General features: G+C 55.7%; 1 protein-coding gene across 5 annotated transcripts in view; it reads right to left on the bottom strand.

The window, feature by feature from the left end:
* Positions 1-15489, bottom strand: part of SH3PXD2A (SH3 and PX domains 2A) — a 212677-nt gene that overhangs the window by 14439 nt on the left and 182749 nt on the right. For 4 of the 5 annotated variants that reach the window (XM_036336083.1, XM_036336087.1, XM_036336084.1 and 1 more), the window contains 2 exons: positions 4692-4805; positions 1963-2046 (listed from right to left, as the gene is read on the bottom strand). In XM_036336083.1, the coding sequence (XP_036191976.1) occupies positions 1963-2046; positions 4692-4805 (198 nt within the window). The remainder of the gene's footprint in view (positions 1-1962; positions 2047-4691; positions 4806-15489) is intronic. The other variant, XM_036336085.1, reaches the window with a different exon arrangement.

The following is a 15489-nucleotide window of genomic DNA, read 5'->3' as shown; positions in this document are numbered from 1 at the left end:
ATATGACCTACTGCCTGCTTCCCCCCATCAGCTCGGCTCTTTGTAACCAAGTGTCTCCTAGCCAACTTCTAGCAAGTTTTTCTTGGCTGCCTGATTTAACTTAGGGCTAAGACTGGGAAAAATAATGTTTAGATCTCTTACGTGCATGTGTGTGTGTGTGTGTGTGTGTGTGTGAGAGAGAGAGAGAGAGAGAGAGAGAGAGAGAGAGAGAGAGGAGTTGTGGACTTGAATTTACATATTTATGGGTGACCACAGAAGTATGTGTCTGGCTGGGTATTTGTATCTACATATATGTGATATATGTTTGGAGTTGTGACTATACTGCCTGTGTATCTATGGCATGGGGGCCATGCACATGAGACTCCATGGAGCTATATGTGTACTTGTGGTATTGCTGCAAAGCTAAACATGTGTGGCCGTGAGCAGTGTGTGTGGCTGTTATTGTGACTGTGTAAATAATGTGTACATGGAGCAGTCTACATGTGGTTGCATATGTGGAATTATGTGTACCCGTGAGTGGATGTGCAGCTGTGGGATTGGCTGGGACAGTGTCCTGTGGCCATCAGGGCTATGCAGAGTGGTGCGTCACTGGCTGCACGCGTCCATGTGGCTGTGGAGACAGAGTTGTACTTGGGGCTCAGTGTGTCACAGTGTTTGGAGCAGATGCTGGAGGGGATGGGAAAGGCTGCGCCTTCCTCCCTGCTGCTTTTTCCAGGCCCGTGTCCCGCTGTCCTTTGTCACCAAGGCTCGGGGCTGCATCCTAGCCTGGTCCCCCAGCAATGCTGTCCCACCCCTCCTCGCTCTAGGCTGCTTTTGCTTTACATCCCACCTGTTCTTGCTGTTTCCATGACCCAGACCCCTGCCCTGTGCTAGCCTCCGGGGTCCAACCCACACTCGGTCTTCAGGACAAGCTAGGCTCCTCACGGTCAGTGCTCTGAGGCTGACACTAAGCCAGCCACAGGCAGTGGCCACCCCAGAGTCCAGGCTTCCTGCTGCCTGGGGCTTGGGAACAGATACTGAACATGGTCTTATATTTGTTCAGGAACAAACTTCAGGGTCAGGGTGCAAGTCACAGGGCACCCCTGCCATTCTAGAGAGGCCAGTGCTTATCACACACCCTCTCAGCTCTCCCTGGCCCTGCCCGGAGCATACACAACATGCTCTCCCAGAGGCAGGGGAAACTGGCCGCTCTGGCCCGGGGGCTCTGGACATGTGTCGGGGTTTGTTAGAGGCCCTCATCCACTATGTCCCCAGCTCCTGGACGTTGGAAAGGCCCTGAACCTGCAAAAGTCTTGGTTCCTGATTAGCCTGGGTGACAGACCAGGGGCCTCCATGGAATCCCCTAGATCAGCAGCTCCCCACCCCCAGTCCCAGTGGCTGGTGCTGGAGATGCTGGAGATGCTGGAGGCGGCAGGCTGGGTCTGGCTCTTGCTCCCTTTCTAGTTCCCTGGGAGCTGGCTGGAGGAGGTGGGTTATGGGCTGGTCCTTCTTCTTACTCTGCCCCTAAGGAATGCTGGAACAGCTTTGGCTCAGGGAGCACCTTCTCAGGGGAAGAAGGCAATGTAGCGTGTGTGTGTGTGTGTGTGTGTGTGTGTGTGTGTGTGTGTGATGGCCCATGAACAGATTCAGAAACACTCAGTTCTCTTAATCTGCAGTTCCCTAGACAAATGTGGCCCATCAAGTCCAACTGCTCCCCCACCCTGCCTCAGGTCTCATGACCCCCACCCCCGTACAGACAGAAACCAGAGCCACCTCCAGTGTCATCCCAATCCCCAGCAGCCCCCGTGCCCCCCTCCCCTTCTCTCCTCTCCCCTCCCCTCCCCCAACAGCTGCAGTGGGCGAGAGAAAAGCCTGGCCAGTGGATCTGGGTGAGGAGGTCACAGGCAGAGCCCGAGAGGAGCAGAGGTGTTAGTGAGAGAAAGAGGCGGCAGCTGCAGGTGAGAAGCCAGCGCCCGCGGTCACCTCGGCTGTGCTGCCTGTTGACCATCCCGCCCAGGGTCCACCGGCGATCCAGGCGCCGCAGATGGGCCTTGCGTCTCTTGGACACTGGCGTGGGAGTGGCGATGGAACACGTGGCCGACAGGAACCGGGGGAGAGAATGGAGATGAACATGAGATGGATGGGGCAGGAGAGGGAGGAAGGAAGGGAAGGGTCACACTCCCAGGTCAGCGGCACACACCTGTCGGATGGGGGCAGGTCTGACAAGGGCCATCATGGGCATGACCAAAGCTGAAGGTCATGCCCCAGAACCAGAGTTGGGCTGAGAATTTAGACCAGTGATGGCGAACCTTTTGAGCTTGGCGTGTCAGCATTTTGAAAAACCCTAACTTAACTCTGGTGCCGTGTCACATATAGAAATTTTTTGATATTTGCAACCATAGTTAAACAAAGACTTATACTTTTGATATTTATTTTATATATTTAAATGCCATTTAACAAAGAAAAATCAACCAAAAAAATGAGTTCGCGTGTCACCTCTGACACCCGTGTCATAGGTTCGCATCACTGATTTAGAATCCCAGCACTTGGCTCCGGCCAGTGCAAGGATGACCCTCTGCGGGGACCCCAGGGAGAGGCCGCTGCTGCAGCCGTTGTCCCTGTTCCCGGGGCAGTGTGGGGGCCCATCACTCCAGGGCTTGCAGCCCCACTCACCAGGTCCTGCTTGTGACCCTGCCACCACGAGCCAGGCACAGTGTGTGGAAGAGACTCAGATCCCTTCCGCAGGGCTTATGGCTCTTACTGTTCTGCGTTTATGTCCGGCTTTCAGTCACCCATTGAGGGCAAAGACTATCTGCATCCCCGGGGCCCAGCAAAAGGCCAAGCTCATGGCTGATCCCTAAGAAATGGTGCCAAGTGAAGTGCACACATGGGTGGAGGCCACGGGCCCTAGTTCTGTTCCTTCTCTGCACATTATCCATGTGACTCTGATGACAGAAGCTGCCTCCCCTGCCTCTCACTGCTCCAGGCCCCTCCGTCCAGCCACCCTCTCTGGGGCAGCATTCTGCGCTGGTCTGGTTGCCTCGTCCCAGTTCCAGATACCCCCGCCTTCCCATGGAACACCAGTGGCACTGACACCAGACCAGGACTCCAGGGGGCCAACTGGCTCCCACCTCTAGGCACTGCAGGAGGAGGGTGCTAGGCTGCCCAGGTCTGGGGAAGGGAAGCGGGCAATTAGAGTCCCAGAAACCTGTCCGGACACACCCGAACCAAATGCCACCAAAGCTTCTTGGGAAGGAGCTGCTTGCCTGGAAGGAGGACAGTGGCCTGTGTGGTCTGCTTCTTGTAAGCAGGAGGCCTGGACTAAAGGTCAGGAGGTGTGGATTCAGTCCAGGCCCCACGGCCAAGTTTCTACACCACCCTCTCTAAGCCTGCTTCCTCGCCTGTCATTGGAGTGGACACCACTTGCCCTGGAGTGCAACAAGCGAGGGGACTGAACGAACTCGGTGGAACGTAAGTCAGGGCCTGTGTGGGGCCAGCCTGGGAGGACTCTGACAGCGGTTAGGGAAGCTTTGATGGGATGAAGGCCCCACTCCAGGGCTTAGGAAGCAGCTGGAAGGACTGAGCACCTGGCCTGAGCACACGGTGCTTCCTGGTGGGGCCTGGTCCCTGGAACCCGGTCACAAGGTGGACATGCATTGCAGGGACTGCCATTCTGGTCAAGGGACTGAACTAAAACATCACAGGAGGAAGGGTGGGGCTCCGACTGCCTGCTGAGTAACGGACATTTAGGGGAAGGATGAATAAGGAGCTGGCGCTTGGTGGACTGCTTGTTTTGGCCTGGGCAATGGGAAGAGGGTAGGGGAGGAGGCCTGGAGGTGGCCTCAGCCCCAGGTGGCAGGCCTCCATCCCCCTGGCTCTCAGACATGCCATTTGGACGGTCCCCACTGACCGTTAGGGCAAGCATTCTTGCTGCCAGGACACGGGAGGCTTGGAAATCATTAGAAGCAGGCAGCCGGGAACTAGGGGTGCCTCACACTGGGCTCTGGCAGCTGCTCTGGGGAATACCTGAGACCACAGACAGGCTGTCCAGACCAATGCTGGCCTGAGGCAGGCTCCTTGAAATGCAACTAGAAAGACCTAGCAAATCAGAGAGGCTGATGGTGCAGGGCCTGGAGCCACCTGTCTGGTGACTGCAACACTGAGAAATGACTCACAGACCTGCCCTCGCGTCCGCACCCTCAGCTAGACTAACGGATATCAGACCCGAGGCCTCTGAGCAGAACAACCCGTGCACAGAAGTTGTGTGGGGTGGGGGCAGGCAAAGGGGGGTCTCTGTGGGGCCCAGAACCTGGGGCTTCTTGGGGAATGGGGGGCTTCTTGAGCAACAGGGAACTTTGGGGGTCTAGCCCAAGACTCTTCTTCCCAGCCTCTGCTCCAAAGTTGCCAAACCCCGAGATCCACACCCCACGGGAATTTCCCCTCTCATTTTAGCCCCACATGGGGGCCGCAGGGACAGGCCTGGATGGGAGGTGAGCTTGTGAGTCGGAGCAAGAGAGGAGGGGCTGAAACATGGCCAGCTTTCTGCAGGGGCTGTGATGGGTTTAGGGAGAAGAGTGGGAAAGCTGCCTCCAGGAGTTGGGCTCATTCCTGGGGCCAGGGATGTGGTGGGCACCAATCCCTGGGGGCCCCGGGGGCAGCCAGCTCCCAGAACCTGCCTCCTTCCTGGCCCCCCACAACCTGCAGGCCCTTACCTTCCCCACTCTTGGAGGTGTTGATGTCTGAATCGTCCCGAGTACCATTCTGGGCCTCCAGGTAGGTGGCAGGGACCCAGCCCTGCTCCTCAGAGGTGCTCACGAACCACCATCCTACAGAGGGAACAAGAGAGAATAGTGCCATGAGAACCAGAGGGGTGGCAGAGGTGGTAGTGCCTGGATGAGGAGGAGAAGGCACAGAGCCAGACAACCCAGGAGCCCGGCAAATGCCTGGCCCACGTCCAGCCTCGAGGAGCCTGACCAACACACTCCCTGAGAAGAGGGCCCGATGGACTGCGATGCACACTTCCACAAGTGTTTGATGAAAAAAATCCAAATATCGAGACCATGGTATGTCCAATGTGTGAAAGTCACCCTGTAGGAAAGGCCAAACCCAGAGACCCTGCAGGGCTGTGAAGTAGGACCACTGGTATGGCCCCGAGTTCGGACGCTTTCTCTGTTTCTAAGGTATCCAGGGATAAATGCCTCACAGGTACCTTCTAATGGTCACTACTCCCCTTCCCCCATCACGGGTCGGTGGCATTTCCACATCTGTGCTCCTTACAGCTGCCCGTAAGTGTGTGGACATTTCAGTCACAGTAAGTGGGCACTGCACCCTGGAGTGACCCTTGACGGTCATGGCCAAGTGATAAAAGCTCGTCCATTTTCTTTCTTCATGCGTTGGTTCATTCATTCATCATTCAAACCAACGTTGACCGAGCAAAGTACTCTGAGCACCCAGGTCTTGGAAGTCTGCTAAATGCCCTCCTTCCTTCCTAGAAGGTACTCTTTACAGGATGCCTTTGCCCCATTCCATCCTGAGCCTCCTCTGCCCCCAAAGCAATCTGGCTCCACTTCTTTCCTACCCAGGACAGAGCTCACCAATTCCAAATCTGCACCATTCCCTGTCAAGAGACCCAGGGCTTCACCCGGGCAGCACTGAGGCCTGGTCACTGCCCACAGCAGCGAGTGGCTGCCCAAGGAGGGGGCACACAGGGCTTCCCGGGCATCCCCAGCTGGGCTTAGCACTGGGAGGTGAAGGAGGCTGCCTGAGGGCTGCTGTGATGAGAATGGAGAGGTTCAGAGGAAAACATTCCCACCACTGCACACGGCTCAGAACCCAGGGTCATCGTAGATCTTCAACTAGGTCCTCACTGCGCTGAGTGACGACAGGCCTGGGGTGGCAAATAGCCCATGATCTAGTCCTGAATGCCCACTGCGTCCACCCTTTGTGAGGAGTTCCACAACTCTCTGCGTGCAGCTCTGCAAAGCCACGGAGGCCTAACGTCTTATGACACCATAACGATGGTGCACATCACTACATGCTTGTCTATACCCACAGAATGTACTGCACCAAGTGAACCCTGAGGTAAACCCAATCTGGGTGATTAGGACGTGCCAGTATATTCTCATCAATAGTGACAATGAACCGCTCTGATGGGGATATGGATACTGGGGGTCTATGCATGTGTGCGGACATGTACTTCTGGACCTTCTGCTCAATTTTGCTGTGAACCTAAAACTGCTTTAAAAAAAACAGTCTTAAAAAAAAAAACAAAAAAAAAACCAAAAAGGAAAATCCATAGATGAGGGGTCTGGACTCCACTGCCACCTGCACATTCTGGGCCCACCACTCATGGGGCCACGGAGTGGGCTGCCTAGATCAGCATCACCACATTCCCTGAGGCCCAGACCATAAAGGTGTGGCTGCAGCTCACACAGTCTCCAAAGAAGCTGGAGGCATGGACTTTGCAGGGGCTGTGTCTGGTATGCCCTCCCTGTTCTCTCAGCCTCTTGGGGAGCACTTTCAGGAACCCCAACAGTTTCTGCCAAGAAGTACCAGCTCCGGGTGTTCTTCGACAGAGCCCATGTGGAGGTCACAGAACAGGGAGCCATCTCGTAGGGCTCTCCGCCATGTGGCTCTGCCTCCTTGACCACAGGCGTGGGTACATCTGGCCAATCATCTGACTAGTCTGTCATCTCCCTGGACATTGTAAAGGTTCAGACGCTCGTTCAGGAACTGAGATGGGTGTTTGGTGATCTGAACCCTAAGTCCCACATAAACCAGGAATCGCAGGGGTATTATGGGAAGAGATGGCCTGAGAGTTAAGTGAAAACAGAAGCAGCAAAGTCAAGAGGTGGAGAAAATCAGTTCTGATTAACGTCATTTGACCTCTGGGTTCCAGATATCTTACAACTAGAACACCCCGCTGGACCTCTAATTACAGTGAGTCAATGACCTTCCCATTCTAACGTAGCCAGAGCAGGTTTTCCTCACTGGAACTGAGACAGTCCCCCCTAATGCCATCCCTACCCAGCAATCACCAAGGTTCATGATTGAAGGTCCACCATCGTGAGTCAAGTCCACTGGGCAACTGTTAGCACAGACCTCCCTAGATGAGGATGAAGCTCTCCGAGGCACTTAGGTAAGCAGTCCCTGCCCAAATTCCCACTCACCAGGGCCACCTTGGGAACTGGCCCCTGGCTCCAAGGACCTCATAATCCCAGGATTTGGGTCTCTTTCCTGCTGGTAGCATCATCTCCCTTCCCCCTTGCTTCACCCTTTGGGAACCCTTCCATGTACACGCTGCTCCCTCCCTTCCCCAGGAGCCAGGAATCTGGGATAGAGAGATGGATTTGGACTTGTTGGCACAGGGAAACCCAGGGTCAGGGCAGGTTTGGCCCCCCTCCCACCTTTGCTTCACAGGCCTGGCACAATTGGGGAGCTGGGCAGAGACTTGCTAAGGGGCCAAGTGTGTGGCTGAGGTGCCTAATGGGCAGGGCAGCATGATGCCCTGCACCTCAGACTGCCTGGGTGCCCCATGGATGCCAGGGCGATCTGAGCCCTTTCAACCTCAAAATTTTGCTGCACCAGACACTTCTAGGAAGTCTGGGTCACATTATCAGCGACCATGAGCGTCTCCCCACCCCAAGGCAGCAACTTAGGATCCTATTCTCCAGCTGTACCCCCAAGACTTGGGGCTGGGACCCTCATCATCCTCAAGGCCTGGTGGTCCCTGCCCACCTTGCCTGAGAACACTGGCCTGGGCTTACACTCCAGCCCTAAAATGAGCAGGGCTGAGCTGTCTTTTAAGTCTCAGGTCAGTCCTGCATCAGGCCCTGCAGAGAAGAACTTGCTGCTGGCTTGGCTGTGGGCACCTTCACCAAGTAAAGATGGATAGGTTCAAATACCACCCAGGTGGGCATGAGTGAACATGGGCAGAGGTATCCACCAGCTCCATGCAGACCTCCTGGGAACCCTGGCATGAGTCATACAGCCAGGCTTCTGGGGGAGGTTCCCTGAGGCTGCGCCCACCCACGGCTGCTGACAGGCCGGTCCCAGATGCCAGCAGCTCAGACGTCAATTGCTGCAACCAGACCAAAGTCACTGCGGCTCCAGCAAGGAGCAACTGGAGCCTGAGCCCCTGGGCGTGGCCCAGCTGGCCAAGAGAACTCGGGTGCCAGCCAGCCCCGCGGGGCTCCCAGGCTCACCTCCAATGCACGTGGAGTCCTCTTTCCTGTGGAGGCTGAGAGTGTGTGCAGGGGGAGGTGTGGACAGGGAGGTACGTTATGATGTCCATGTACATATCTATGTACATCTGGAACAAAAGCGTGTCTGCACATGTATTAGATATGACGATCATGGTCAGATTCCGAGAAGAGCACGAGGTGTCAGGCACTAATTTTACATATGTTACTGTATTTAATCTTCAAGAATCTTGTGAAATAAGTGTTACTGTCATCAGCATCCCCACTTCACAGATGAGGAAACTGAGGCAGAGATAGATGCCAATTAGGAAGAGGCAGAGCGGGACTTCAAACCCAGGAAGTCCGGCTCCAGATTCCATATTCTTAACCAACACAGACATGGACAAGGTGCACATCTGCTGTGTGCACGAGGGCAGAGGTGGCTCCTGGAGAACGTGTGTCCCTGGATATTGGTGCCTGTCTGTGAGTGGGTATGTGCATGTCCTGGGCATGTGCTTTGTGTACGTGAGTGTCTGTGTGTCTGGGTGAGGGTCCTCTGGGGGTGGAAGGTAATACTTAGGGACCTGGGGGGAGAACAACTCAAACTCAGGTCTTGGCTTGCTACTTCCTACCCATGTGATCATGAACAAATTACTAAACCTCTCTGAAACTCCGAGTCCCCTTTCTGATATGAGAGCAATTCATGAAGCCTACTTCCAGAGGTTGTTGACGTGAATAAATGATACAAGTAGCTTAGCTTGGGACCTCACACAGAGGAGAAGCTCAAAAACCTTGTACTACCATCAGCGTGGTGGTGGTTGTTTGGTATTCTTCTAGACTAAGAGTCAGCACCCATGGGTGGCCAGGTGGTGTCTGTGCCTGAGGACCATATCAGGAGACCTCAGTATGACTTGGTGAGCTGAACTGTGTGTATGTGTGTGTGTGTGTGTGTGTGTGTGTGTGTGCATGCATGCACCCATGCATTCATTCTAACCTGTGTAGTCTGGTGCTGTCTTCAGGAGCTCCAGAAGAATGGAAGGCACTATCTCTTGCAACATGGCTTGCTCTTGCCTCAGCTGATACAATACGTGATAGCAAAGCATGGTGGGAAGTGGGACCCAAGGGGACACGTCCCTGGGATTTGCCTCCTTGCCCAACGTGTCTCAGAGCCATCCTCAGCCTGGCTCCTGTCCTCCCGTTCACACAGTTCCCCAGGACAGAGGTCCTGCAGCCTCCACTCTCCTGTTCTAACTTCCTCCAGGAAGCCCTTCCAAACCGACCTTCAAATCCCAGGTGTCCAGAGTGTCAACCCCACGACTCACAGCTGTCGTGCACTCTGAGAATTAGTCCCGTTGAGACTGTAAGTCCCATCTGTGTCTACTTTGTCTCTAGGGCAGAACTGAGCTTGCAGGAAGCAGCCTGGCAGATGCGGAGACTGAGGGACAAAGCCTACGTTTTGGAGCCAAAGACCTGAGTCTGAATCCATCCCTGCCACTTCCATGCTCTGTGGCCTCTGAAAAGTGACAATGTTTCTGAGCCTTGGTGTTTTTATCTGTAAGATGGGAAGACTTCCATCCACCTTGCAGGCTAGTATGAGGACTGGATGAGATAAAGAACAACGCATGGGATCTGGCACCCAGCAGGCGCCCACTTAAAGGGACGCTATGAGCTTTGCTGAATGAAGGACTCAAGTCACGGGATGTGGGAGGCCAGGTAGCCAGCTCTGGTGGATGCCCCGGGACCAGCCTGAGCTACTACTTCTTATACTTTTCATGTCCCAGGAAGATGAGTCCAAATTCCAGCTGGCCTCTGCTAGTTTTCCTCTTATCCTGCCAGCCTCCGTTCTTGGGAAAAGAAATTCAGGGAGGTTTTACTAAAGGAGTTAGCTTTGAGCTGGTGAGTGGCCACCCCTGTGCCCAGATGGAGGTGGCTGTTCTTGACTGGCTGCCAGACGTAGCCTTTTCCTGACAAGTCACCCTGGTTTCTAGGTGGAAGGGGAGCATGCTCCTTTTTTGGGGGGGGGGGGGATTTTGTAGAGCAGGATGGTAGGGGCTGAGTTTGCTGGGAAACCCCTTAGCACAGCCCTGCCTTCTGGCCTGGCAGCCATGCCCACGCAGGTCTACCCTCCTGGACTGCCTTTATGCTGAGATACCACCCTCAGACAGGGCAGGATAGGGAGGGGATACTACGTCCATCCCTTTGAATGAGAAACTGTTGTAAGGGAACCTGCGAGAGGAGCCACACACACTGGACATGCAGGAGACACCTTCACTGTGGGGTCTGGGCTAAGCCTTAGACTGGGAAAGCCATCTGGGAGAATCGCAAACTGGCCAACCCCCCCCCGAGGGCTGCCTCATGCTGGCTTCTCCCCTGTGAGGGCCATGTCTCGGCAGTGCCAGGAGAAGGTGTCACTCAGCCAGGTTGGCTGACAGGCCAGGGCCCAGCCCTTTCCAGGAAGCAGAGGCCCAGAAAGAACAGCAACGTCACCTGTCGCAGCAGCCAGCCCTGCTCTCTGGGCCTCAGTAAGAGCGCACTTCTCAGTGGCAGGGGCCAAGGGAAGGAGAAGGCCACACTGGGGTAACCTGACCAGCGCCTCAGCTCAGGGCAGGGAGGGGGCACCCATCCAGGTAGGGAAGAGAGAACCCCCATCCCTAAGAGAAAAAAGCGCAGGCCCAGAAGCTAGACCCTCTCTCTTTCCAAGCTGAGTATAATCTTTAGCTGTTTGGGCTGTCAAAGTCCTCTCAAATGGACTCTGATTAGGGCTTCCCAGTGCTGCCATGGGGGGGTGGGGGGGAGGGGTGGGAAGCGGGGGGCGGGGAGAGGGAGAGAGGGAGAGAGAGAGAGAGAGAGAGAGAGGAGAGAGAGAGAGAGAAAGAATGAGAATGACCTGGGTGAGGGGTGCAGACAGGGGCTGGGGGCCTTAGTTTCTCTAGGAGAGGGCTGAACCCTCTGGGCCCGAGCAGGAAGTGATGGGTACTCCCAGGCCACTGCTGTCCCCAGGGTGACCAGGCCACAATGGTCTCTTAATGAGAGAGGATAATGAGCTCATTAGGGCCAGAGGAGACCAGCTGCACACAATTAGGACGTTAATAAAGGCTTCTGAGGTCACAGCTCAGCCCAGGACAAAGAGCTGGTGGGGGAGGGGGCCCTGCCTTCCCTCTCCCTCCAAAATCCCCCTACTTTGTCGAAATCCCCCACTTTGTCTTTGGGGGCCTTCCCTGACTCTCCCCCACCTCTGGGCCCTGCTCACCCCAGGATTCAGCGCAGGGCACTTCTTAGCCCCTCCTCCGAGACAGGCCTCAGCTGGGATCCTGGCTTCACCACGCACTAGCTGGGTGACCTACAACGGGTCACTGGTCCTCCTTGAGCCTCACCAAACCAGGGCAGTATGATCTGTCTACAGAGTACCCTGGCATTCAGGGACGTACAGTGTTCTCAGTAACCACATATTTACTGAGCACCTGGCACCTGCCAGGCCCTGTGCCAGGCAAGGGGCACTGCAGAGATTCACAGTCAGGGCTCAGGCGCTCCTTCCCATCTTCCTGCGGGGCATGTGGGAAGGGTGCAACCACAGCCTGGGCCCTGGCACTGAGGCCAGCAGGAGAGAGCCGGCTTCTTCCCACAGCCCCGAGTGCCAACCCAGAGGATATCGGGTAGGATGGGAGTGAGTCTGGAGTTTGGGAGGACTCGGCAGCCTTCAGGTGACTTCCCACCTCACTTTTCCTTTCCTCCAGGTCGTCCCTCATGTGGTCTGACACTGGTCAATCCGAGTGGAGCCCTGTAGGGCCTTCTGCCTGCCCAGGCCCCTGAGAAGGGTTTTGGTGTCTGGGTGGGGGAGGTGGGAGATGGAGCTACAACAACTAGAGGCACAGTCCCAGGCCTCACACACCTGCCTCCATTCATGAGGTAGGCCTTGCTTTGTCTCAGGTTTGGCCTTTCGGGAAAGGATATGTCCAGGCATTCCCACGGGCCCTGTGCCAGGCAAGGGGCACTGCAGAGACTCACAGTCCGGACTCCCACGTTCTCTCCTTGGAGCGATCTGGAGGAGAGGATGGGGTGAGAATTTGTACCAAAATGGCAGAAGGAGGGAGATGCTGAGAGGAAGAAGGGGGCTGGAGGGGGCCTGGCCAGGTACAGGTCACCAGTGCTGCCCACCTGACCACACCACATACGTGGTACAAGGCTGGGCTCCAAGGGACTGCTTCCACCCTGGACCCAGCCTGACCCCTTTCCCATGACCTTAGGGCTTCTATCTGAGAGGGCCCAGAGACACTGCATGTGCGGGCTGCCCGTGGCATGCTGTGCCTTTAAGAACAACGAAAGGCGGCCCACCCTCGGCCAGGCCTCCCCTGGTCAGAAGGCTCTGTCACTGAGACTCTTGCCAAGACACACTCCAGGTCACAGCTTGCGGCCTCCATGGTCCAAAGCAAACAGGAATGGGTGAGAGGCTCCCCTCTCTCCTGATACACCCCACAGTCCCCTGCCTTCCTGCCTGACCTGTTTTTCTGGTCCCACCTCTGCACCTACCCCCTCCCTATTGCTCACGGCCTCCCCTTCCCCCAGATGGGGCTCTCAGGCCACCAGAACCCCAGGACCCCAGGACCTTCCCTAGGCGCCTGAGGTCTGGATTCCAAGACCATTAGCACAGGCTGCTACGTCACGGTTTGGAAGGCTCCGTGGAGTCCATGGCAAGAAGACAGCAAAACTGGGCCACTGCCACCCCTCCCCCAACCTCGCTCCAGCCTACCCACCTCACTGGACAGGCCCAGAAGCCCAGGGCTGGGTCTGGGCAGGCTGAGGCCATGGGTGAGGCACCCAGGAGAAGGCCTGGCTAATGAGCATTTGCAGGCAGAAAGAGGGCACAAGATAAAACAACAGGTTGAGAATCATGGTTTTGTCCTGGCTGATGTGGCTCCGTGGTAGAGCATCAGTCTATGCACCAAAGGGTCTTGGGTTCGATTCCTGGGTGGCAGGTTCATTCCCTGGCCCTAGTCGGGGCTTGTGCGGGAGGCAACCTGTCTCTCTCACATCAATGTTTCTCTCTCTCCCCCTTCCTCCCTTCCACTCTCTCTAAAAATCAACAGGGGAAAAGTCCTTGGGTGGGGGGATTAACAAGAGTTCTGAATGGTGCCTGGATCCTAGGAAGGCACACCAAAGGGCTCTTATTAAAGTTTATGTGCACCCCACAGTTATTTTAAAGAAGGAGCTGAGACTTCAGTGCCCCTCAGTGACTGGGGAGGGGAGAGGGCAATCTGGTGGGAGGAACGGGACGGGCAGAGTGGTGGGAGCACATGTGGTCCAACCCAGTAATCTCATGATGCTTCATGGTGGGAATTTTTCCAGATGAAAGGGAGTGGGACACGCACCTCAATGCCACTGTCCTCGCCCCCCCCCCCACCCCCATTATAAAGCAGAGTGCGGACAGGTCAGCTGTGGCCACAGATTCCTTAATGGAAGGTGGCTCGGCATGGAGAGAAGATGCAAATGGTATTTTCAAGCACAGCTGTAAAAGATGCCAATGGTGGGTGAGATGTGGTTACACAGGGTGAGGCACTGGAGGGTAGACCAGGGGAGATGGGGGCAGGGGATCGGACCTTGTGAAAGAAGCACAGAGACAAGGACGGGTGGAGCTCTAAGGATCACACCAGAAAGGTTAAAGTCCCATAAGTGGACCCTGAAGAAACGCTCAGCGTGACAAAAAGGGCATTTCCCCTGATGGTCAGGGCAAGAGGAAGAGGAAGAGAGAGGGAAGTCGCAAGACACTGAGAGGACTGTGCTGTGAGGCCAACTCAGGGGCAAGGGGGTCTGCTGGACTCCTGTCCGTGGCTGGGGGCTTTCTCTCAGAAGAAGGGTGGTCAGACAGGAAAGCACTGACCGGGAGGGTGGCGGCAAACAGGCCCAGGGCAGAGATGGAGGGAGTATTGATGGGCCCCCTCCACGAGCTCTCATCGGCTAGCCGTGAGAAAAGGTCGGAGAGCACTTGACAAGAGCCTGCCAGGCCACCACGAGAAATCCTGGGAGACAGATATGGAGCGAGGCCAGAGGACACAGAACGGGCAAGGGTCCTCGTTTTCAAAGAAGAAGGTGGATTCCAGAGTAGAGACCAGCAACCTCCATGCTGGTCCTTATCTAGTGACACCTGGGTCCTGAGGGCTGGCTGGAGAGCCTGGAGCAGATAGAGACCAAGGCCGTGCTGGACAGAAAGACCACAGGAAGGAAGGGGCCTGGATGCTGATAAGGAGAGGACTGCTTGCGGGTCTGGGATGTGTGTCATAGCTGAGCGACCCAGGCCTTGGGCTCTCATGACCCCCCTGGGGCCGCAGGGCTGCACCAACAGATGTGCAGCCGACGGCTGACCGCATCCGAAGAGGGTGTGACGATCCACTGCTTACAACCTAGAGCAGGGGTTCTACTGGGAACCTGGCCTATTGGATGTTTTCATCAGTCCCAGGATGAGGACAGAGGTGCCGTCATCTCATTGAGCAAAAGGTATGCCAGGATCAGGAGCCAAAAAAGAAGGTCTGAACAGATGGTAATGACAGGTCAAATCTAACAACGAAAAGTAGTAAATGGGGAGACGGAAGGACATGGCTTAGTACAGTGACCTTATAATCGACTGCCCAAACTTTTTGGAATAAATGGGGGTTGCCAACACACCAGCTGGCAACTGGGCATGTCCTGGGCAATCGGGTTGTATGGATAATCCTGCTTGGCAGCAAGGATGAGGGGGTTCCTGGAGCTTGGGGGACTGTAGGTCCAGTAAGTTGTCCCCAAGTCTATGAAATCTTAGGCTGCTTCAGGAAACACCTGGATGGGTGACTGACCCAATACTTGGCCAGGAAGGGGCAGCACCAGGATTAGTGCCCGGGTCTGACTCCTGGTACAACATCCCCACAGCTTCCCTTAAAAACGACGCCAGCTGTTTGTACCTTTGCAGAAAGAGACCAACACTGCTTGCTCTTTCTATTAGGTTCCCCAAGTCTGCATCTGACAGATGAGCCGGAAAGCCGGTTCTTCGACCTGCTTCTCCTCTGTCCATCAGTGTCTACAAAGCAGGCCTGGTTCTTGGGAGAGTCATGGGAGTGGCTTCCCCCCACTTGCCTCCCCCTCCGAGAGCAGGGGGCTGACAGGCGCCTTCTCCACGCTGCCCCTCCCTCCCCCTCTCTGAGCCCACATGGAAGGGCGAGGCAGTGGCACCCAGGCTGACAAGAGTTTTCTGGCACAACATACTATCCAAGAGCTTTGCCAGGAGAGAGTGACTTTGGATCAGCATTTCTCAAACCTCAGCTGTTTCCACACCACACATGACTTCTGCCATATCCTTGAACCA

The sequence above is a fragment of the Myotis myotis genome, unplaced genomic scaffold (genome assembly GCF_014108235.1).
Source record: "Myotis myotis isolate mMyoMyo1 unplaced genomic scaffold, mMyoMyo1.p scaffold_m19_p_15, whole genome shotgun sequence".
Lineage (NCBI taxonomy): Eukaryota > Metazoa > Chordata > Mammalia > Chiroptera > Vespertilionidae > Myotis > Myotis myotis.
Note: the sequence above shows the minus strand (reverse complement) of the source record. Positions and strands in the feature narration are given on the sequence as shown.